Genomic DNA, 25,557 nt, shown 5'->3' on the forward strand with positions numbered 1-25,557 from the left:
CTGACACGGCTAATCCCCGTAGCGCCGCGCTGCTTAACACAGTCGAGCGTAGAGTGGGTTGTTCCACTGCACGAAACTTGACGGCCATTGGATAAATGCTGGGCTTTGTCCCGCCATTCAGTGTCTCTGGGGCATGGTGATTGGATGACCTGTCTGTGGTGGAATCCATTTTTGATTGACAGTAAAAGTTCTTTGAAAGTGCTTTGAGAGTTCGCCTCGCGTTAGAAACCACCGTGTAAAAGCAGACCTTTCAACAATTTCCAAATGCAACAATGTTGGGATTTCATCTTCCCAATCGAACCGGGTCCTCTTGGTCCAGTGTGAAAACAGGAGAAGCTAGAATCCAACCACGTTAGACTGGGTGAACATTAGCGATGTCCATAATAGGAATATAAAACTTCCTTGTGTTAGGGGGTGAACATAGGGACAAGCACAAGGAAGACGGTTTACACTATTTATTTATTTAACAATGAAAGATGGGAAATCACTATTTCCCGTTATCATTTATTGCATGCAAATCCCCAAAAACCCGCAAAGTTAACAAACACCCCAATTCACTGCAAACTTATTTAAAGCACAGCAACACACTGCAAACCCCTGCACTAGATGAAACCACACACAAAATAAGATCAGGTATGGGGGGGTATTGGATTGTCAACGAAATGATACATGAGGGAAGTGACAAAGAAAAAAGGAGAGAATGAAATGAAATAAACAATAAGGTAAGAGAGTTAGTCCGCTCGTACAAGTTTACTCGATAAACAAACACAGACGTACCACACAGGGTGGACTAACTCAAAGCAAAACTAGAACTAAACTCAATACAAAAGACAGCAGGCAGCGGCAACCCTTGAACCACATAATAAACAAACAAATACTACATCACCATTTGTTAAAACACATCTTTAATAAGATACGTGTAAAACTTTAAAAGGCTGCATACCTGAGGCGTCTCTCACGCCCAGTCATTCATTTCCCAAGATCCACACAATCACTCCAGTCTTCAATTAGAGACCCTATCAAACAAAATACATTTAAAACCCAAACCAAAAGATAAAAAATCAACATATGAAAATATTTACTGGATTAGATCATCAGACGCCTCTCAAAACCAGGCGTGTGGGCCCAGCAATCACTCTGGCTAAGCTACAGGAAACTGGCATCTCCCTGGCAAACAGCCGCTTCCTTTTTAAGGAGAGGGCGACACCCTGTGGTGTCCTATGTTACACTTAGAAAGCAAACATGATCAAATGTCCATTCTTGGCCGCTGCTTTGCAACAACAACCATGTTATATATTTTTTTCAAAGGCACATATGACTCTGCCACCGGCCAATGAGACGGCGACCAAACAAAACCTCTCTTAACAACATTGTCATCATGCTGTGTGTTGCAGGCTGTACACGAAGGGGAAAGCTGCAGCAGCAGATCAGCAGTTACCGGGCAGGTGATCAAGTCAGATGCACATAATACGTTGTACATATTATGTGTCTTTTTAATTTGTCATTTTGCATATGTGGAGTAATTTATTTTTATTTTATTGGTATTGTTAAATGTACAAAGGACTTTCAACGGAAACAAGACCGCAAGGGCTTTTTTGAAATGCTCCTCTTAGACAGGATGTTGAACTGTACTTGTACTGTAATACATGCTACTGTTTGACTGTACTTGTACTCTAACATTCTAATAAATATATTCATCATCATCATCATCATGCTCCCTTGTTGGGCGAGGTGTTGTCTGAGAGAGTTCGGAGCCCAGCTCTCCAGTCTCTAGCAGTTAGACTCCTTTTCATCTACAGGGAAGTAGCCATCCTTCGTGGGAAGCGACTTCTGATGGAGCGTTTCGCCTTCTGCTGCCAAGACGGCCTGCAATCTCTCCTGTTCCTGCATCGTCTTCGGTAGCTCGATAGAAGCAGTGGTCAAGAGAACGAGGCGCTGGAAACACAATATTCCCAAAGCAAAGGAAGACTTGTAATATGCTGTACATCTATATTCAGATTTACAGGTTAAACCTGATACCAGCAGTCGCTCCTCAGCTGCAGTTCACTTACTATTGAAGTTTAAAAAGAATGTTTCTGTGTTGGCGAGCTAGGAAAGGCTACCTGTCTCAGCGTTCCTGGGGTGGAGTACAGCTTCACTGCCATCCACACAGGGATACACAGCATGGAGGACAGGGCCAGGATCCAGCCGATGGCATTGCCCCACCACGGGTATACATATTTGTTGTTGTACTTCAGCGGCGAGTACTTGATTAAGGCGAAAACAAAGGTTCCCTGAGAAGCGAGACGAAAACACTTTACGGTTCTGATTATATTTTTCATACTAAAATATCTACAATAGTATAAAATAATTCATGAAAATAGCAACAAGCTGTAACGTGAATGCTCTTTATAGATACACAAATATAGGCAATATTCAAACGAGAAAAGCACTGAGAGAGTTCAGACCTCCTCTGAGCAGCTCATTCCCCTCGTAATTAGATTTACACCGTCCACATGGTGATCTGGATCATCACCAAAAGGTTCTACATTGTTCTTGGTGTCTTTACACACCAACCACGAAAAGTAAAAGTGAATCAGAGTTGATGTGTATTTTTAACAGATTTCTTGATAGAGGGAGTTTTCAATGTTAAAATTGTATATGTTTTCCTGACCTCATTCTGGATCAGATCCAGATGAGATAGAGATCCCCACCCTACATGACTGTGTCAAATTCAATAAACATTGGTCAATAATCAATGGAGATATTGAGGAACAAATATTGAAGCTCTATTGACTCTAATGCTCCTGAAGATTTCAAAGTGATCCAGAATCCAGGATCTCTTCTGGATCATCACCAAAATGTAATCATCTGTTATCTGTCCCTGGTAACATTAACAATTGTTTTTAATTATCTTGCTAACAGAAAGGCAAACAAATCAACGACGGCAGTGACACACAACCGCCTCGGAGGAGGGAATTGTTTGCTCTTTGAAATGCATTTTCAACACTGACCAGCAGAGGGTGATCTTCCATTAGGAAAGTGACGGAGATGTGTTTAAAAACCCACCAAGCATATTGTAGGGGTGAAGAAGAGCCAGCAGTACTTAATGACAGGGCCAGGGCGATAGCCAATCATGTCCTCTATGTTGTCATAGAAACGGTCTACTCCTGTGAACAAGAAGTGAGTTCTCGTGCAATAAATTTCATGACAGATGAAATTGCTACTTAGAAATCAGCTAGATGTGTCACTTTTGCACATGAAATTGCACTAACATTCTCATCACTCAGTCTCATGCCTGAAGGAAAAACACCTGTTCAATTGGAATTATCATCCGATTGTAGGAGGGAGAATAAAAACTGGATTAAAAAAAAAATCACTTCATGCTTTACCAAATAGCCAGAATGACAAACTCACCATAAACCCAAGCGATGCAAACAGTCTCAAAGAGAGCTACGAAGAGCAGGCACATCCCACTGGCTGCATAGTAGTCAAAGAGCTGGAAGACATACATGCCCCCCTGTGGAGACAGGCAGCGGGACATGACTCTGTAGGGTTAACGAGTGAACATCACCTCCCCCAGAGTGTGACGGGCAGGAAGGAAGAAATCTGTGCAGAGACCATTCTCCTCTGTCGCATCATCACCAGTCAGACAATGATGTTTATTACATTAAATGTGTGCAATCAGAAAACAAAGCCAAAGTGATGGCACCCTACCAGAAAACACACCTGTGTTTGGATCGCAGTTTGTCCACTTTGAAGACCGTGAGACGCAGAGGGTGTTTCAACATTACAATTTCAAACCAATTGCCTTATTTAACAACATAAAATAGTGTAGCAATAGGAGATGAAACCGACCTGTTTGCGTTTCTTCTCACGTCTTTTAATATAGCTGATGCTTTGGATTTCAATCTGAGTTTTTATTCACATTATGTAGTGACTTAGGAGACTGACCTCTGTCAACATGATGAGCCCGATGAGGAAGGACACCACAGCCACCGCCAGGATGAAGAGCTCCCTACGGTTCTTACGCCGGAAGGTTGAGGGGTACATGTCTACTACGGACGTCACCAGGCTCTCCACACTTACAAACTGATCAGGACACACATAATACACGTCAGGTGTATTTGTTTGACCGATACATGTTTTAATGCTTTAATATTCTGCTGGTCTCACCTGACCGTCCAGTCCTAGAAAGACAATCATAATGAAGAAGCAGCAGGCCCACAGAGGAGAGAAAGGCATCATGGATACAGCGCGAGGGTAGGCTATGAAGGCCAGACCCGGACCTGAGTCAGACAAATGAAAAGTCCCGTTCAGAAACATCTCTAAAGACACAGAGGCCAGTGAGAGGCTTAAGGAAATCAATGAAGGCAAACTTTGAATTGGGTTTTCTGTCTCAATTATTCAACCAAAACTAATTTAGTCAATGGTGTGAATGCATTAAAGAAAAACCAACCAGATTCAGCCACTTCTGAGATGTGCAAATTCTGCTCGTAGGACATGAAACCCAGGATGGAAAAGACGGCGAATCCTGCAATAAAACTCGTAGCACTGTTCAGGAAACAGAGGCAGAGGCAATCCCTGGAAATAACAAAGACATAATTTCACAATTATTTTGAGCAACTGCTGGTTTATTTTAAAGCTGTTGAAATGACTTCCGTCCTTTCCTGAAGCAGTTGTTGTTATATTTGTTGTAGCTTCCCAGCGCGGTAAGAGAACTCGTGCAGATAGCGAACGAGAAGAAGATCTGAGTGCCAGCGTCCATCCACACCTTAAGATGGATGCGAGGAAAAGTCGTTAAACACGGGGAAAAAATTAAAACAAAAACACCCCAGAGAAACAGAAAACATGCAAACAGTTCCCAGGTCATGTCACAGACGCGTATCGCTGCCATGATGATGTTCATTCATTTTCTTTTCTGCTTTGTGGGTCACGGGAGTTGCTGGAGCCTATCCCAGCTTGCTATGAGCGAGAGGCGGGGTACATCCCGAATGCGTCGCCAGCGCATCACGGGGACATACGGAGACAGACAACCATTCACACACACACTCATTGCTTTGGTTAAATGTGAAATTATTGTGTACGACTCTGGAGCTGTCTCCCTCAGATACAGATCAGGATCAAGTTGCACAAACTAGTGAAACATAATGAGCTGTTAACACCTGGGTAATTCTATGAGGGATTTTTTTTCTCAGAGTTCAATGCGATGCGTCAAATGACGCTTCATCTGCTTGAGAGATACTTACTTTGGCCTATAGTTACCTCTGAGGGAGGTTATGTTTTTGACTGTTTGTTTGTGTTTGATTGTTAGCAGGATTACAGAAAAACTCCTGGATGGATCTTGATTGAAATAAATCTGAAGATGGGTCTTGGTCTAATTTAGATCCCATAAAATTTTGATAGCGATCCGGATACCCGTCTGGATACAAAAAAGAATCCGGATTTCCCCCATTTACTTAAAATGGAGGTTTTTTTAAATAAATAAATCAGATCTTGTTAAATGTTATTTCAATTCATTCAAATATCACAGTCATAAAGGGGTCCGCTATGCACTATCTTGGAATATGTCTTCTGGATCTGATCCAGAATGAGGTCAGGAAAAAATATAAAAATGTAACATTGAAAACTCCATTTACGGATTCAAAAATGAGTGAAAAATACACATCAACTTCAATTCACTTTTACTTTTCATGGTTGGTGTATGAAGATGTCAAGAACAATTTAGAATCTGTTTGTGATGATCCAGATCATCATGTGGACTGTAAATCCAGTTAGGAGGGGAATAAGCTGCTTGGCAGAGGATTGTGCTCTCTGAGTGCTTTTCTAGTTTGATATGAAACAATTCAGGAACGTCACCTTCTTCAAATGTTGAGCATGGTGAGGGTGACTGTATAAGCAGGGCTGGTATTACAGGACACTCACACCTGAAAGCAAGCAAATCTTCCGACCTACCTGCGGGTCAGACAGGCGTTGAAGGTCGGGGTAGAGGTAGAAGTAGATTCCTCCGGAGGCTCCTGGCAGGGTGACCCCTCTGATCAGAAGAATCAGTAGCATAGCATAGGGGAAGGTAGCTGTGAAGTAAACCACCTGAAGAGAAACGGCATCACCTCCTCACCACACACATGTCTCCAACGTAGCAAAGACAAAACTCAAATGTGTGTTTGAGCTCAAATTTTCAGTTATGTGGTGTCAATTCTGCAAGAATAGATGGATCTAAAGCTTCTCAGAAATGTTCCTGAATGAATCATGAATGGAGTAGAGGTTCCACCTTTCCGGTAGACTTGACTCCCTTCCAGATGCTGAAGTAGCACATAACCCACGCAATGGCCAGACAGATGACGAGGTCCCAGTTCAGAGACCCGAGGTCATGAATTCCTGATGATATCCTCAGAACTCGTCTCCTGTGGGACGCACAAAAGGCATTTTTAGCTGGGGTCTGCGGTTGGATATAGTGTAAAAATCATGGACTGTATTTGTAACAGAAAAATGTTGAATAGTTTGTGAACTTGTTCAAAATTATGGAATGTGGTGAGGGTAAAAAAAATAACAAATAAAAAGGCACTTACTCCCAGAACTCAATAACAGGAGAGGTGGCGTTCACATGGAGATCCATGGAGCTGTTTCCCTTCTGGAATGTCACACAGGAATCTTGAATGAAGGACCAAGAAAAATGAAAACGACTTAAAATCCTGTGATTTTTTTTAAACGCTTTCTCGAAAGATTTTGGCACTGAAGGCGTTAAATAGCATTCATTATATGTCATTCAGTCCAAAACTAAATTCGATTTTCCCGTATTTACAGATTTCCCCATACTAATTTCCACAACAAAGTAGCAAATATACCTGTAGCAAAAGATACTCACTAAATTTTCCAAGATTCACAAAACCATACAGGGGTGTCGAAAATAAGGGTGCAAATAGATTTACCGTCTGAACATAGAGCGGACCCCCAAGATAAATGGTTCGATTGAGCAAACGGCATGCTAGCATTTAAATGGTAACCTCCTAATGGTTAACAAATGTTTATGTTTACCATTTTGGTTTTGGGTAATAGCACGTTAATATTTTTTTTATAGCACTTCACATTACAGCAACAGCTTCCACAGCAACTTGGTCATAAACAACGATATCCAATTTAAACACTTAAATATTTAAAAACAACTTTCTGATGTTTTGTTTGGTGCTAGCATGCTAAGGTTTGAAGACATTTGGACAAGAGCCAATGTATCGAGTCGGGTGACCCTGACCAGGTGTCTAACAGAGGCCTGGTGGTTCTCCGCCTCACCTGTATTCCACGTGTTGTTGCAGGAAGCCCAAGGCAAATCCCAGGTGAAGGAGTTGTATAAGAAGAAAATGGCCCAGGCTAACACAATGATGTAGTAGATGTTAACCAGAGCGACAATGACCTGAGTGGCATAACCCAGTCCTGCAAGAAGCACATCGAGTTTATTACTGTTTGAGAAAAATGAATAGAAATACAGATAGAACTGGATTTCAGGGAGTGACTGAACGAAAAAAAATTAAATGCATGCATCGACTAATGGACTAATGGACTAATTCCGCAGCAGAAACTAAAAAGATGGGTAAAAGGTCTGTGGGAGTAGTTGACCTAAATTTTAGTAGCTCTTCACGGATGTAAGAGCACGCAGAGACACAATTAACATGAAAAAACACACAACACTGAGCGCACGAGAGCACCAGGGCGACCGTAGGAGGAGCCATCCGGAAATGCTATTTGTCTTGGTAAATGGATGCTAAATTTCGACTTGTTTAAAAAAAAAATCATTAAGCATCCTTAAAACTATCATTTTTGGAAGAAAGATGGGTGGGTTACCTTCAAACAATGGGCAGATTTTCCTCCAGGCGGTGATACCACCCTCACTGGTGTACTGGCCCACAGATGTTTCCAGTAAGACGAGTGGGATGCCACAAGCAATCATGAAGATGAGGTACGGGATGAAGAAGGCGCCTGTACATAAGGGGAATGGAACAGTTCACTCAGGCAGCTTCCATGTGCTCTCAAGCAGTATGGAATAACTCAAATGACGTGAGCTGCTCTGATTTAATAACATATTTAACAGGGAGTGTTAATTAGATCATTTTCATAACATATTAGTCAATGTAATCTGGAATCACTCATGTAATTTATCACTAACTTTTCTCAATCATCTCAGATGTTTAACTGTCAAAGAAAAAGAAAAAAAGTAGCTTCGAGAGTTTTTGAATTTTTGGTTGTAAATATTTTGGGTCTGTTTTACAGGGAAACTGCGGTTATGCATCCAAGTCAATAAGACTAAAATCAGACATTTTGGTGTTGAAGGAGACAAAGTAAATAAACCAGCGATGAGTACTCACCTCCTCCATTTTTATAACACAGGTAGGGGAAACGCCAGACGTTCCCCAGGCCGATAATTGTTCCAACCACCGACAGAACAAATTCTAGTTTGTTGCCCCACTGACCCCTGTCCATCATCTTCTCCTCGGTATTGGACACAATGTCCAGTGGCATGCTGTGTCCATTGAAGGGATCTCTCTGTGATAAGTTATCCATGTCATCTTTGCTCCCTTTACGTAAAATAAATGACATTTTAAGTACAAAGAGGAAATGGGCCAATATGCAGCATCATGAAGCTGAACAGGAACAGAAAACAGATCCTTTGATGAAGACTTAACGCATCTCAGCAAGTGTCATAATAACTATCATACTTAATCATTATCCCTTGTGTTTATTTGTATTGTTTTGACCTGCAGTGAGAGTTAAAATAAGAACAAGGGGCCCTTGAAAATATTATCATAATTATTATTAGGCTATATTTCTGTAATGTAAGCCTCTGCTAGTTTTATGTGATCTTGTGAGCTTCTTAGCCTTTCCTTAGGTATTGCAGGGGTCCTCCAAAGAATTTACAAAACAGCATGATTTTCTGATAGACAGCTTTTTGGTCCACATTTCTGCACTACAGAGGTGCTGAAATGTGGCATTGCAACAGCCCATCAAAGCAAACCAAGGAAAAATATCCCCATACTAAGCACTGTCCACACAGCGGTTGACTTGACAAGTGACCGCAAGGCTAAACCGGAGACCGTTACATACTACAACAGCACCAAGCTTGAAGTAGATGTACTTGATCGAATGGCGAGGAAATACTCATTGAAAGCACCACGAAGATGGCCATTAGCGGCATTTGATAATATTCTTGACGTGGCTGCCAAAAATGCTTCGATCGTGTTCAGGAAATGCACCAATGAGATGCTGTCATGGAGGAACTTCATTATGTGAGTCGTAAATGAACTTTGCTCTGGACACATGACAGCAAAAGCCAGACAAATGGCGGTGCGAGAGCCCCGGCTGGAGCAGCAGAAGATGGAGAAGAGAAGTTGGTGCCAAGGGCAAAGAAACTAAGAAAAAAGGACACTTGTGTCAAATGTCACACGGTGGTGTGTGGGAGGTGCAGGTTACCTGTGCTGACTGTGAGTCATAAGCAAAACCAATATGCATTGCAACAGCAGAGTGCCTTCAGCTGGATGGCAGCTCTCACAGCATTTTTGAATGTTTATAATTGTTAATAATTATCATTGTTATTGTTAGATATTTGAGTTATGCATGCACGCTCACAATACACAGGTTGCACAAACACTCTTAGTTTCTTTATCTCTACATACTTTGTGGTAATAATCACACACATAGATTAATCACATATAAAGCACACATTGTAACTGATACACGATGGGAATAAGTTAGGGCCCTAATGGCCCATCCCAGGAGGAGGGTGTAAGCACCCCCTGGGAGGAGGGTGTTTTCATGCCCACTATAAAGATCACTGCCGTAGAACATTCGGGACTCTTCTACAGAGTCCCGCTTCCGCGTCTGTAGGAGAGTCCAGCGCTGTATTTCCTTACCAGCTTTGTACTTACTGAAAACCTTCAGTAAACTTGATTCGTTTTATAATCCTGACTCATTATTGAATAAACACCTCCAACATGAGATATAATAAAAGAACCGGGGAAAAAGGAGAAACCTAACAGCTGGTGCCGTGACCCGGATCTCAACGGAGGTGGCAGCTCCTGTGCTGGGCCGGGCAACATCTGTAATGCGCATCTAAAAGGTAAGCAGAAAACCTTTTGACTAAAGATTTCTGCCAGATGTTTGCCTGGTTCAGCATGTGGGTCTGTATAAAGAGTGAAACTGTTTAAAAATGGTACCAGAGCTATAGGCGTGTAATACATGTATTGTTGTTGCAAAAGCTGGAAAGGAACGGGGAATTAGACAACGCTGACCGGAGTGTTTGAGACAGCATCAGTCCACACCGGTGATCTGTGTGCTATGAGTGTCGATCCGTTACCTGTGATCTGTGTGCTATGAGCAACGATCCGTTACCTGTGATCTGTGTGCTATGAGCAACGATCCGTTACCTGTGATCTGTGTGCTATGAGCAACGATCCGTTACCTGTGATCTGTGTGCTATGAGCAACGATCCGTTACCTGTGATCTGTGTGCCATGAGCAACGATCCGTTACCTGTGATCTGTGTGCTATGAGCAACGATCCGTTACCTGTGATCTGCGTGCCTGGTGCATTGATCCATTAAGGGGCGGACGATTTGCGTGCTGTAAGCATTGATCCATTAAGGGGCGGACGATTTGCGTGCTGTAAGCATTGATCCATTAAGGGGCGGACGATTTGTGTGCTGTAAGCATTGATCCATTAAGGGGCGGACGATTTGTGTGCTGTAAGCATTGATCCTTAAGGGGCGGACGATTTGTGTGCTGTAAGCATTGATCCATTAAGGGGCGGACGATTTGTGTGCTGTAAGCATTGATCCATTGAGGGGCGGACGACTTGTAGGCATTGATCCGTTAAGGTGTGTGATCTTGGTGCTGGAGCGTCGGGCACCCGGCAGGGTTTTAGGAATCAGTGGTCAGAACTGCCGTGTACTGAATACTGATAAGGAAAGCGCTATATAAATAAAAGGTGAAACGGTGATAAGGTGACCCCACTCCGCACAAAAAGAGAGCGTTTGAAGACGCGGTCTGTTCGCGGCCCGTGCAGGCAGCGTTGGCCAGTGGCGACGTCGTGCTGGTTGACGGCACGGTCCGGTTCAGCCGAAAACTGCACTGGATTGGGTGGCAGACCCCGTGCGAGACATAAACGGTCTGGTAAATGCCGGGAAAGGAAAGGGTCTCCTGGGAATCCCTCCAGACCAAGTTTCGGCCAGCTCACGTAATAAATTTAATCGGCTTTTAATCACACTGGACCATATGAGCGTCAGAAAAGGGTTTGGAGTCCCAGGTTCAGTGATTTAATTTGGACTGCTACACCGGAGAGCACAAAAAAGAGGACATAAAAGGGTTTTCTGTCTCCCTGGGCTTAGGTGAGCAAATAATTTGGCCTCACGAGCAAAAAGACCATATCCAGATGGGTCAATAGCAACAGGTCAAGATTCCTGGCTCTGGGGTGATTTTGGTCACCTTTGGTCTGAAAGCGTCACTAGGGGTTTTGAGTCCCGGGGCCAAAAGGTGAGTGAGCTTAGATAAAGGAAAAAGTGGGGTCCGAAAGGAAAGACGTCTATAAAACTAGTGTAGACAGGGCAAACAACCGGTTAAAATATAAAATCCAGAAAAATCGTAATGAATAAATAACAGACTAAATAAGAAAACCTGATGCTGTTATTGAAATAATTTGTGCGTCTAAAGAGGTTAATACTCATAGAATGGCGGCCGCCGATTAGCTACATTGGGGAAGTTAAAATGTTTTAGATAAGTGGTTCAAAACCTCATGAGCTGCAACCTGTGTAAGAAAGAGCAAGCACACACACACACACTACACCTAAATTTACACCTTCGGCTTGCGGTGGAGTGGGAAAGAGAAGGGCCCTCTCGGTCCCACTGAAACCTGACAGCTGGAATTGACCTTAGGCCAACATGCTCACGAGTATCAAGATGTAAATGCAGAACACCTACACACGAACCCCAAACTTAGTTCATCAACGATCATTGCTGCACATGAAATAAGGGGCGATTGAGGGGAGATCAAGGCCTGGTAGAGGGGCCAGAGTGAGATAGAGGCAGGATGAAGACCTCCGATAACGTGGAGCTATGCCAGTAGATCACTGATAAGGTGACAGAGAAGCTTTATGATCCACAAAAAGCATTCACGATATATGATGCACCCTGTTAGAGACAAGGCAGGGGAGAGAACACAGACACGCACACCCCAGAACCAGACAATCACAGAGCAGTGCTGCACGTCACAGAATGCAGGACAGGAGTCAAGATTATCTGGGAGCACATATTACTGATCATAGGAAAGAAGTTCTGTAAATGTGTCTATAATCTTGGAGTAGAAATGTAAAGATTTTGTCTGAGTGTCCTGCAGGTTCTAATGGAGGCCTGATGAGTGTGTGACAGGAGAACCACGTCTGGGGGGCCACCAGAAACACAGAGGTTGTGAGACAGTGGCGGAAACGGTTGAGCCATCCCAGAGTCCCACCATGGATTTCCTGAATGGCGAAAAGAAACACTTAAGTTGGGAGAGTACAAATGCACTCTGTGACAGGACGTCACAGTGTTGTTGGGGTAGAAGACCATTACCGGTACAAATTCATATGCTCTATTTTTGTAGATATCGAGTGTCCCCATGCAGGATGATCTGGAGAAGGGACAGAACGGACAACAACCAGGGCGGGACAGGCTCCTCCCTCAGCTTCATCCATCAACACTGACCCCACTTTCAGTGAGAACGCAAACACGTTCAATAAAGTTAACACTGAGAATGACAAGACATTCTCTGTCTGTACAGACATCGCATACAGCTATTTGACACATACGAGGATAATGTTGCCTCTCACACAGTGCCGTGCTCACAACACTAGCAGCTGTTGAGGGGTTAATGCAAGGCTCAAGAGGACAGGCTGGGGAAATTTAAAACTCAGGAGCACCTGAAGCTAGACTTCATATAATTAATAATCGGGTAGTTAATTTACTTCATAGAAAGTTTTGAACAGAAGCTCGAGGAAGCTCATTTGGACAAATGGAGACATTGTGAGGGGAGTGCACAGATGTGGAACGGGGGAGCTCCGGTGTTCTCACAAACATTCCGGGGCAGAGACGAACAGAGAACTAACAAGGCCACCATATCTGGAGGTAAGATAAAATTGCAGCTACTCCCACACATAGTTGAGCAGACAGGGAAAGCTCAGACATTGAAGTTAAGGAAATAGAAACTCAGGATGTAGGATTGTTTCACAGAAAGATAGAAACGTATCAATTATATAACGTTCTAGGTTCGACAATCAGATGAGAGATATTGAGGAGGAGGTCAAGACAGAATTTTGTTTTTTTTCCATCCACGATATAAAATAGCAGACTTCGCAGAGACAGTTAAGCCACATAACTGGGATAGAAACTATTAAAGAATGAGATAGAAAGATAAAGACGGTTTGGAGGCTTAATGGGAAATGACGGTTGACTGAGACTTTTATCGGTCACCTGAGAGTCCGACATAGATCAGAGTAGGAAGACAGGAGTCACTGTAATTAGACTAACAACAGAAAGCACTAGTGGAGTATTAATAACGTTAGAGTATTAGGGGAGTTATTGGTGAGACGATTGAACTGTACATGCTGTTATTATTTCCCTCTGTGCTCAGTGTCCTCTGATAACTGACTCTGTCCCATCGTTCATACGGCCTTCTGTCTGCACCTGCTAGCGCAGTTTAGATTGGGAGCTGCTTTTTTCCTTCCGTCCTTGACTTCTTATCTTAGTTTAGAGAGACACACACACATTCATGCACCCCTCCCTCCCTGGCCTCACATGCATTATAAGGAGACATGAAATCTCCCATGAAATGCTGACCCCCACCCTATAATGATGGGAGATGAATGTATGGAATGAATAAAGTTGGGTGTTTGAGAGTTGCACAAGCACGATGGACATTTCCATTTTGTCTTTATACAGTCGCACAAGCACACGGTGGGCCGTTAACAGGACGGGCAACATTGACTTATATTGCAGGTATGATTAACGAGAGACTTCTTGACTTATGTGAAATGTATGAAATGCATTTTCCATTTTTAGACAAACAAACTAGTATAAATGAGGACACTGTTAAGAGAGGGTTCTGATGACAGCCAACGGTGACCAGTTACTACATTTGGATACAACCATACAGTAATGCTAAGAATTAGTGCAAAATAAATTAGAATGAGATCATTGAAAGCCTAGAGGCTCTGAACATAGATCTTAGATATGACCACAACGCTGTGCAGGTAGACGATGTTGGTGCATGATAGAACTTCCATAAAAAGCAGGACTAGGATTATACGATACTTGATTATTTCTGCAAATTGGATCACCGATTTACACAGTTTTGGGAAAGACGGGCACTTATTAAGTGTCCACGTTATATGTGGCAATTTTAACCTGAAAATGAAGAAGAAAAGGAGGAACTTTAGGACATTATAGGAAGATAGGAAGGTCGATTCTAAATTAGCATCTAATGTTGGCTGTTATCTCTGTGTGTCTCTGTTCCATTGACAACAAACCATAATGGGATTAATTCATGATCTCTGTTTTTGTACTTCTGACAGACCAGATTTCAGTTAACGGGAGGATGTTTCATGCGTGGGGTTTTTGTGTTTGACCAGGTCACGATAGGGAAGTCAGGGTCCAGCTATAGGGGGGTCAGACTGGTTTACAGAACCAAGAACTACCATGCAGGTAGATAGTCATTTTGTAATTCGGGGATAGATGTAGGAACTGGGTGCGGTATAGTGAACAATAGTCCACACACAGTAGCACATTTCACAACAGCTAGGAGGTCACACTTCTAGAGAGGGGACATGAAATAATATGGACAGGGAGGACAGACGGATGGAATACTATGTCACATGTTTCCAGGAACCCAAACCAGACAGAACATTTTTCACTGATGTACTAAATCATGCTACATCCGCAGGGGGTGTAGGTGTCCCCTGTACACTAGCAGAACACACACCATGGACACAACAAGGGTGGACGGTCCTGGAAGAGCGGGTTCTTCCATCACCGTCCTCTACACAGATGGCTGAGCTGATGGGAGTGAACCGCGCCTGTGAGATGTCTCGAGGTGAGGCAGGTAACAGGAACACAGGTTCAAGATTCTAACAGTTTTATGTCCACCACAGGAGAACCCCTGAGACAGAGATGATTGGGTGAAGGCGCAGTGAAAGACAGCATGGTGGGATCTGGAGTTTGCAGTAGGTTAAGATAGACTCAGACATTTGCCATGTGTCAAGACCCTCATTACAGGAGACATGGATCAGAGGACGCTGCCTGATCTGTTTAGTCATCATTGGTGGCGCCCTCAGACGATGGAGATGTTTAATTATTGGTGTATGCTTGATGTGTGTGTGACATGAGGTGTGAAATATTATATGGAACAGAGTTTGGTAATAGGAAAGAGAGGTATTGCTAGATTTATTAGGGCAGATAGTGGAATGCTTTCATAGAGGCTTTAGGTACCATAGGTTATGGGGAATGGGTCTGGAGATAGAGCACAAACCTAGAGATGTGATTAGAATCCCGAGAGGAGTCTCGGACGACTTCATTAAAACGAAGCAAAACTTAATGAGCTGACCACATTATAAGAGGTTCAAATAGAATTTTATTTGGATAACCCCGCTTACTGAGGTCGTATTGGCATTATCAGGTGGTGCAGCCCACACTGTACAGTCTCAAAGTGGGACTGAGAGACTGCCAGATCTGCAATTAGTGTCAAGGCCAAGCCGCTCACTGGTTGAGATCTCAGGGAGTTCAGACAGTACCTGAGTAAATTAGAGATGGAGAATTTGTGTAGGAGGGTGATTAAATTTTGGATTGGAATGTGGTGTTTTGTGGCCATGATTGGAGGGAGTGAGTCCCATACGGAGATAGTGAGGGATCTTCACAAGGTTCCAGGAGATGCCGCTCGGGGGAGTTGGCAGCGGATGTTCCATGTTTGGTGTAGCGCGCTCATTCCTAATGGCGGTCTGAGAGCGACCCTTTAAGGCCTGAGAGCACTGTTAGTTAACTTTTTAGAACATTTGGGTTATCCAGCCCTTTCATTGTTATTGATAATTGGTAGGCTGAGCAGAGGGCCCTTATAATGACCCTCGCACCCGGCTGAGACGGCTGGGCTTCATCATGCCTGGAGATCCGGAAGAAGAGGACCAACTGTGATCGGGGTCTGGGTCTACATTTCACGCTTTGGTGTTAATGCTACTACATGGTAACGCTGTTTGCTTGTAGATTAACGGGGGGATTTTGATAACTGTGTGCTCATTGCTGATGTGAGGGGCTGTGGGGGTATTAGGGTTGGTAATCTGTATTAGTTACCACAGCTCCTTGCTATGCAAGCTTTGCAGGGTCCCCTTTGGGGCCCGTAGGGGGGGTTAGCTCCCACATTTGTGAACAAATTACTGTTAGCGGTTTCCATTTTGTCTGCACACGCTCTCTGCTGGCCTGGTTCGGGGTCCAAGCTAACGCCCTTGGGGGGGAGGGCGCCACGGATCTTGTCAGGGAGTGAACATATAGGTCACATATAGGTTAGTGAGGTGACCCATTCGGGCCACCTCAGCAGGGGGACTGTTAGATATTTGAGTTATGCATGCACGCTCACAATACACAGGTTGCACAAACACTCTTAGTTTCTTTATCTCTACATACTTTGTGGTAATAATCACACACATAGATTAATCACATATAAAGCACACATTGTAACTGATACACGATGGGAATAAGTTAGGGCCCTAATGGCCCATCCCAGGAGGAGGGTGTAAGCACCCCCTGGGAGGAGGGTGTTTTCATGCCCACTATAAAGATCACTGCCGTAGAACATTCGGGACTCTTCTACAGAGTCCCGCTTCCGCGTCTGTAGGAGAGTCCAGCGCTGTATTTCCTTACCAGCTTTGTACTTACTGAAAACCTTCAGTAAACTTGATTCGTTTTATAATCCTGACTCATTATTGAATAAACACCTCCAACATGAGATATAATAAAAGAACCGGGGAAAAAGGAGAAACCTAACATTATGGTCTAATGACAACACCAACCGGTTTTTAATGTTTATAATAGTTAATTATCATTGTTAAGGTCAAATGATGACACAAACCTGTTTTGAAAGCAGGATACATATGTTTTGTTTTTCACAGAGATAATTGTTGCAGTTTGAGTTGGCGTGCGTCATTGCAGAGACGTTATGTTGTGTCAATTAAATAAATAAAACACTCAATCATTATAGTTTTCATTTAGTGGCCTGAGGTTTTATACCTATTCCACCTATTTTTTCTTAGATCATTATAACAATAATTGAAATTATATACAAATAATGTCCGAGCAGTCAAAATAACTGCTATGGTCATTCTAGTAGTTGCAGAATTCTGGTAGACCGAGTGTTAAAAGCTAAAGAAAACAGTGTTTATGTTGTAAACAACAAAGCAAAGGCAATGTTAAAATGTTCAGGATGTAAAAAGGTATACAGCACTTTAATGTTTATAAGCTGTCAGACACTTACTAGCTAATTGAAGAAGCATGTCTTTAGCTAAAAGGAAGAGATGTAGTAGTAGGTATAGTGGACTACGAGTGCCACAATGCTTCCGGGGTATCTGATTAAAGATGTTACCAATGAGAGTCCACCGTGTCCCGTGTCCCGTGTCCCGTGTCCTCATTACACTGTGTTCACACAAAACAACATTAAATATTTACCTTGCGACTGTTTCTTTTCTTCTTCCATCCGTTTCTTGTTTCGTTTTTCGCCACCTGATGGATAAATTCTCTTTGACATGATGACGAGTGATGATCGCAGATAGCTGCCCAGATTTACCGGTCTGCGCTGCAGTTTTCACGAGGCACCACAAATTGACAAGCAGCGGCGACTGACGAGCATCAGAGGCTTAATCCCGCCTTCCTAATGAAATGGCTGGGATTGACCAGGTGGAAGACTGACGCTGCAATGAATGAGCAGGCTGCAGCCGGAGGGCGTGGCCAGGAGTCCAGGTGACCACACATATTGGAGCAAGAATTTTCCCACAATGCGTTGCGGGCGGCCGTACTTGTAGGGTTTACCCACTCAGTGTTGTTGATCGTTCATCCACAGTAGACATGGTCGGGGTGGCGTAAGGTGCAGCCATGGTCCCGTTCTCCGTCCCACAATCAGCCCTCTGTCTCATGGGGATGTCACCGAGGTGTCACACATGACAGGAAATAGTGAGCGATCACTGATGGATCATTATTTGTTGGTCCACACGCAAGCCACAATACTTGACGTGACAATCCATCGGTTAATGTTTTTGCACTTCACGTCCATTGCACTACGGGGCCACCCACCAAATGTAAAAGTGTTTTGCGTTTTGTTAATTTGTTTTCTGAAATGTAATTTTTTTTCGGGATTTGTTAATTTGTTTTCTAAAATGTAAATTTGTTTTATGCTTTGTTTACTCCCTCGAATGACCATCAAATTGGCTGCATGCTTTTTACAGGACGTATCATATGTCACTCTTTCCTACTTTGCCGGGCTCTTTCTCCTGTGCTATTGTCTGTGTGCTTTTTAGGCTCTGTGAATAAAAAACCTAGTTTTAGCTTCACTCTAAACCCAAGAGAGGCGAAAATTACAAGTAAAAAGAAAATAAAAGTTATGGAGTCTTTAGCCTTGCTTCAGAGCCTTGGTGAGGAAGACTGACGGAGGAGCAGGTTCAGAGAGTGATCTTTGGTGTTTGGAAGAAGCTTCAATTAGCTCCGAGTAATAGAGGAATCATTTTAGAGATGCCCCCTAGCAAAGAAAAAGACGAATGGAAACATCCCATCAGCTAATTTTCAAGGTATGAGACCTACATGAGGACTCCTTATTATCATCATTATTATTTTGCTATATTTCTGTAATGTAAGCCTCTTCTACTTTTATGTGATCTTGTGAGCTTCTTAGCCTTTACTTAGGTATTGCAGGGATCCTTCAAATAATTTACAAAACAGCATGATTTTCTGATACAGCTTTTTGGTCCACATTTCTGCACTACAGAGGTGCTGAAATGTGGCAGTGCAACAGTCCATCAATGCAAACCAAGGAAAAATATCCCCATACTAAGCGCTGTCCACACAGCGGTCGACTTGACAAGTGACCGCAAGGCTAAACCGGAGACCGTTATATACTACAACAGCACCAAGCTTGAAGTAGATGTGCTTGATCGAATGGCGAGGAAATACTGAATGAATGAATGAATATATTTATTACATAGAATGTTAGAGTACAAGTACAGTCACACAGTAGCATGTATTACAGTACAAATAAAGTCAAACATCCTGTCTAAGAGGAGCATTTCAAAAAAAGCCCTTGCGGTCTTGTTTCCGTTGAAAGTCCTTCGTACATAAATCATCCACAATTAACAATACAAATTTAACAATACAAATAAAAATAAAACCAATATTCAATAACTCAATTGATGCAACGTAACATTAGAAAAACAAAAATAAAGTGATTTTACACCGCCAATGCAAACTAACAATTAATCTAAAATAAATTACACCACTGATGCAAAATGACAATGAATGACAATAAATTACATAAATTACAATAAATTACTAAGGCAATTAATATGTGCAACGTAGGTGGACAAAAGAAAAGGGAAGGGGGGGGTTGATCCGGAGAGAGTCGTGATGACTATCTCCGTTTCTGTCCCCCTAAAAGGTGTATTTTTAGGGCCGTTTTGAAGGAGGCCAAAGAGGTGCATGTTTTGAGGGCGGGAGTCAAACCGTTCCACCCTTGGGTGGCCGTATTGTAAAAAGATGATTTACCCATGTTAGTCCTATAGGAGGGGGTAATCAGGTTGTTGTTTGAGCTCCCTCTAGTGTTGTGGCTGTGGGTGTCACTAAATCTGTGGTGTTCCGTCAGGTATGCAGGGATTGAGGGGACTGAGGGCAGAGCTGCATTGACTATTTTAAATGCCAATCCCATTTTGAGCCGTTTAACCCTGTCTTCTACCCAGAGCCATTTTAGGTTAGCAAAATGTCCAGGAAGAAGGTGGGTCATGGGCCCCAGATTGAGGAGTAGCCAAATCAGTTTGTTTTGGGAGGTTTGGAGCCTGGTTTTCAGGGACATTTTGATGTTTGAATACCAGGAGGTGCTAGCATAGTCAAAGAGGGGCTGGACGAGGGCTCCAGCAAGCGTCCGGAGAGCACTTTTGTTGACAAAAGCAGACATTCTGCCCAAAAATCTTGTTCTTTGATTGACTTTTTTGATCACCTTAGTTGCCATACTACCGCCAGACAGGTATTTGTCAAGAACACAGCCCAAATAGGCAATCTCTTCTTTGCTGGAGATTACTGTATTATTGACTGTGACCTTGAAATCATTAACATTTATCTCACGTAGAGAGTGTTTAGACCCAAAAAGAATCGATTCGGTTTTACCAAGATGTAGTGACAGTTTGTTATCCGTAAGCCAAGTACGGATTCTGGTGACCTCAGAGCTGAGAGCCTCCTCAACCTGCACTTTGTCCTCTCCCGAAATCAGGAGTGCTGAGTCATCAGCAAACAGGAACAATTTGCAGTTACAGGCAGCACTCATGTCGTTAATGTATAGGAGGAACAGTAACGGTCCTAGAATGCTGCCTTGAGGAACCCCACAGCTCACCGGGAGGGACGAGGACAAGGTTCTGTTTATGTCTACCATTTGTTCTTGTCCCTCTAGGTACGATTTCATCCAGTTTGTTGATGTGCTATCAAAACCAATCGCCCCTAGTTTATTCAATAAGATTGAATGGTTAACGGTGTCAAAGGCCTTCTGGAGGTCCAACATGACCATGCCGCAGTATTTGCCCGAGTCTACTTCACGCTTGATGTAGTCGGTCAGATATATGAGGCACGTGTCAGTGGAGTGGGATGGTCTATTCATTGAAAGCACCACGAAGATGGCCATTAGCGGCGTTTGATAATATTCTTGACGTGGCTGCCAAAAATGCTTCGATCGTTTTCAGGAAATGCACCAATGAGATGTTGTCATGGAGGAACTTCATTATGTGAGTCGTAAATGAACTTTGCTCCGGACACATGACAGCAAAAGCCAGACAAATGGCAGTGCGAGAGCCCCGGCTGGAGCAGCAGGAGATGGAGAAGAGAAGTCGGTGCCAAGGGCAAAGAAACTGTAAGAAAAAAGGACACTTGTGTCAAATGTCACACGGTGGTGTGTGGGAGGTGCAGGTTACCTGTGCTGACTGTGAGTCATAAGCAAAACCAATATGCATGGCAACAGCAGAGTGCCTTCAGCTGGATGGCAGCTCTCACAGCATTTTTGAATGTTCATAATTGTTAATAATTATCATTGTTAAGGTCAAATGATGACACAAACCTGTTTTGAAAGCAGGAAACATTTCTTTTGTTTTTCACAGAGATAATTATTACAGTTTGAGTTGGCGTGCGTCATTGCAGAGATGTTATTTTGTGTCAATTAAATAAATAAAATACTCAATCTTTATAGTTTTCATTTAGTGGCCTGAGGTTTTACACCTATTCCACCTATTTTTTCTTAGATCATCATAACAATAATCCAAATTATATACAGTGTTGTATATAATTTAAAGAGTAAAATGGGCTGGGTTGAAAGACTTGGGGAAAATTACGCGTTATGATGAGCGATCGTGAACGTCTCTGTAAACCAGGGGTGTCAAACTCTGGCCCGTGGGCCCAATTTGGCCCGCAGTGTAATTATATTTGGCCCGCGAGGCAATATAAAATTAATATTAGAGCTGGCCCGCCGGTACAGAACAGCACATTCACCGCTAATACTAGAAATCCCATAATGCCATTTATTTTATTTGACGTTATTTATTTACACTGTTGTTTTATATATATTGTGGAAATTTTATTTTTCTTTTGATGTGACCTTATACATTGTTTACCAATTATTGTGCATTTTAATGTGCAAAAAACAAATTTTTGCGGCGTGCATGCACGGGTGGGGTGGGGGCCCCAGGGATTTATTGCTTGGAGTCCCAATAGACCCAATAGATCCCAATCCCAATAGATTTTCACATTTATTAGACTGTGGAAAAGTTTATTTTCATATTTACCTCAGAAGGCTGCAAAAAAACAAAAAAAACCATACAATTTCTATTTAAAATGCCATATTTTTATTTGAAATTCGATTTTGCATGTCTTCATGATTAAATTACGAAAGCGTTGCTTGTTCCATACTCATTGTTAATGCAAAACTTGTCTGGGACCATATTAAAGGTTCATTTATTCAAGGTTGGCCCATGGTTTTGATTAATTTGAAATTCTGGCCCACTGTGTATTTGAATTTGACACCCCTGCTGTAAACGCTGCCCACAAATATGGCTGGTTGCGTTGCATTGTGGGATACTGTTACGAAAAGGATGAACCCCTCTAATACCAAGCCAGAGGAAGCGCAGGCAGGGAGAGAGATGATAAATGAACCGCAAAACAATATTGCCAGCTGCAGCCGTAACAGGTATCTTTATACAGCATCCATGAAAAGTAAAAGTGAATCGGAGTTGATGTGCGTTTGTAACTAATTTTTGAGTGCATAAATGGGGATCAGATCCAGAAGACATTTTTCATGATAGTGTACTGTAAATTCTGGGTTATAAGCCACTACTTTTTTTCTAAACTTTATACACTGCAGCATTTTTTTATTTTTGGGGCCGGCAAAAACATGTTGCCAAGCAACAGTTGACGAATACAATTGATGAGTACTACGCTAGTTTACAGAGGTCCAATGAAATTGTATGATAAATCACAACTATCGGTAGCAGTATTACATTTGTACTAACCCTCATCAACATGGACAGAAGAAAAGCGTATGAAGCGACTTTTAAATTAAAAGCGATCACTCTGGCAGTTAAAGACGGAAATCCAGCTACAGCACGTAATCTTGGCATAAATGAATAAATAAATGGGGCTGGAGATGCCAGCATGAAGAACTGAGTCTATGCAAGTGTAACCCGTGTAAGTGTAACATTCTGCATCTGCTACACAAGAAGACGACAAAAGCTTTCAGAGTTAATCATAGCAGATGGCCCGAGCTTGAAAACGTTCTCGAGGACTGGGTTAGCACACAGAGAGCAGACGACCGCGGTGTTTCCACTGTACAAATCAGGGCAAATCAAGGCATTCGCCACCAAGATGAAAATGGAAGATTTTAGAGGTGGACCATCGTAGTGTTTTAGATTCATGAAACAGAAAAGCCTGTACTTTATGTCAGCAGCTCCCTCCCGACTTTGAGGAGAAACTTGCTTCCTTCCGCACATTCACTCAAACAAAGATAGTGGAGAATTCCATCGGGCCAGATGACATCATAAATATGGATGAAGTACCTCTGACGTTTGACATGCCTCTCACCCGGACTGTAAATAAAAAAGGTGACTCCTCCGTCACACTGAAAACAAGCGGCCATGAGAGAACACATTTTACCTGTGTTCTGAGCTGCACAGCATCTGGACAAAAGATTCCACCCATGGCGATTTTTGAGCGGCTGACAATGCCAAAGGAAATCGTGGTGAAAGTCAATAAGAAAGGTTGGATGATGGAGAGCCTAATGAAGGAGTGGCTCAGAGTGTGCTACTCAAAGCGACCAGGGGGCTTGTTTCGGACAAAAAAAAGCATTGCTCGTTATGGACAGCATGAGGGCCCATGTGACAGATTCAGTGAAAGCCGCCATCAAGAGCACGAACTCGACTCCAGCTGTAACTCTTGGGGTACCACTAAATATTTACAGCCCCTGGACATCAGTGTGAACCGGGCATTTAAAGTGGCACTACGTGAGGAGTGGGAGGCTTGGATGACATACAGTGAGAAATCCTTTACCAAAACAGGCCGCATGCGAAGAGATCCTAAATGCATGGAGCCGTGTCAAAACATCAACCATCACCAACGGGTTCCGAAAGCTTGGACTACTGCGTGATGAAGAAGACAGTGTTAGGGTTTTTCCAAACCCTCCTCCAGTTATTTGTTCTCTTTCGTGGATGCATAATCAATGAGGAGAATGTGGGTCAAGATTAAGAGATGTATATAAACAGCAGATCAGTCACAGTTGGTTCGGAATCAGCGCTGATATTCAAACATGTTTGTCGTGGCCGCTCCATGCTTGAATGGAGAAACTTCCTGCGTCGTCATCTTTTCAGTCCATCCCCTGAAGGTGGGGCTTCGCCCCGGCCAATCTTAAACCCTGTTCATCTGTGTTATGTGATGTCACTAATGAGACGTTCATGAAAATCAGTGATAGCAATACAAAAACAAATGTAGTGTCTTCCTAGGGTAGTGGTGGCCTGTAATTGTGTTGTGGAATTCCATCAGGTATGGACATTCCCTACAACTTCCCCTGATGGGGTGACCCAACTGGGTCACATAATAAACTAAAGTGTGTTGTTCCCTAGATGAAGACCCCACAACCAGTCTACGAGAGCCCCTGCCCAGCGGATGGAATGGTATCGGGTAGTCACAGCCTGACAAAGCCTCAGGTCCCCTCCGGCATCTCCATCCTTGGAGCCCCATCCCAGCAGGGTCTCCTGCTCCATCATCAGGTCGGCGGGGGCATAGCAGCCTCCCCCACCGCACGATCGATACAGCTGATTATAGCTGTATAGATTATGAGGGCTGGTGGTGATTTGCCTCAATCTGTCTCGGGTGCGTCCGGGGTGGCCACAGCCAATCCGCACGCCGCAGGTACTGGATCGACAAGCAGAAACAGATGTGCGTGATAAGGCAATTAAACAGGCACAGCAACATGACCCTCACACATGGTATACCACAGCCTCTACCTGTCATAAACATCCCATAACTAGTGATGGGAACTATGATTTTTTTTACTGAATCGGGTTTGAATGAGTCACTCACTAAAGTGAATCGATTCATTTGAGTCATTTGAGTCACTGAGTCAGTTACCCAGAAGCTGTGTAGAAATATACTGTGAATACAAGTTTCACCTGCTACCAATTGATGCTGCTAAAATGGCTGATTGAAACAGGGAAATAATAAATGTCATTGAGGGAAAAGAGGGAAAGATCAGGAGTTCTGAAAGGGAAAAAAAATATGTTTTTGTTCTATTTATTATGTTTCCGCCAATATTCCAAAAATATATTTTTTAATTTTAATTATATAATAAAAAGGCGGCATTAAATTGTTTCTGTTAAGTCCGGACACTAAAGTTTATCTTCAGAATAATCAGTGGACTAACTGACTGAATATCGATTTTACTTTAGTCTCTTATTGATCCTTGTGAGGCAAACAGAACGGGCGGGACAGCAGCCCCTCGGCTCCTGTGAGGATGGCCCCCCCCAGGCTCGAGTAGAGTGAAAGGGGGTTAGTGAGTCCGGACTCAGTGACTCGCTGTGCTGCGGGGAGGGGGGGTGTGAGCAACTCACTGAACCACTAGGTGCGTTTACATGGACACATTTAACCCGGTTAAAATCCTGATCGGAATAAAAATGCTTCATGGACACACCTTAACCGGAATAGTCTAACCCAATCCAGCCTGATCCGGTCACAATTCTATCCCGATCGAGAGGGGTGGTTTATACCGATTTGTAACCCGGTCAGGGCGCATGAAAACACTT

The 25,557-nt window shown here is 43.1% G+C and overlaps 1 protein-coding gene across 1 annotated transcript; it reads right to left on the reverse strand.

Moving 5' to 3' along the window:
* Positions 1-1,770: 1,770 nt before the first annotated feature.
* On the reverse strand, positions 1,771-8,544 carry LOC137893624 (sodium- and chloride-dependent GABA transporter 2-like). Its single transcript, XM_068739038.1, has 14 exons — positions 8,337-8,544; positions 7,816-7,950; positions 7,267-7,407; positions 6,549-6,630; positions 6,251-6,383; positions 5,935-6,069; positions 4,638-4,753; positions 4,439-4,563; positions 4,156-4,268; positions 3,934-4,071; positions 3,397-3,499; positions 3,049-3,149; positions 2,103-2,273; positions 1,771-1,935 (listed from the first exon to the last, which is right to left on the reverse strand). Exons 1-14 carry the CDS (start codon positions 8,530-8,532, stop codon positions 1,771-1,773), a joined length of 1,854 nt encoding a protein of 617 aa, XP_068595139.1. The 5' UTR covers positions 8,533-8,544.
* Positions 8,545-25,557: the final 17,013 nt, after the last annotated feature.

The sequence above is a fragment of the Brachionichthys hirsutus genome, chromosome 5 (genome assembly GCF_040956055.1).
Source record: "Brachionichthys hirsutus isolate HB-005 chromosome 5, CSIRO-AGI_Bhir_v1, whole genome shotgun sequence".
Taxonomy (NCBI): Eukaryota; Metazoa; Chordata; class Actinopteri; order Lophiiformes; family Brachionichthyidae; genus Brachionichthys; species Brachionichthys hirsutus.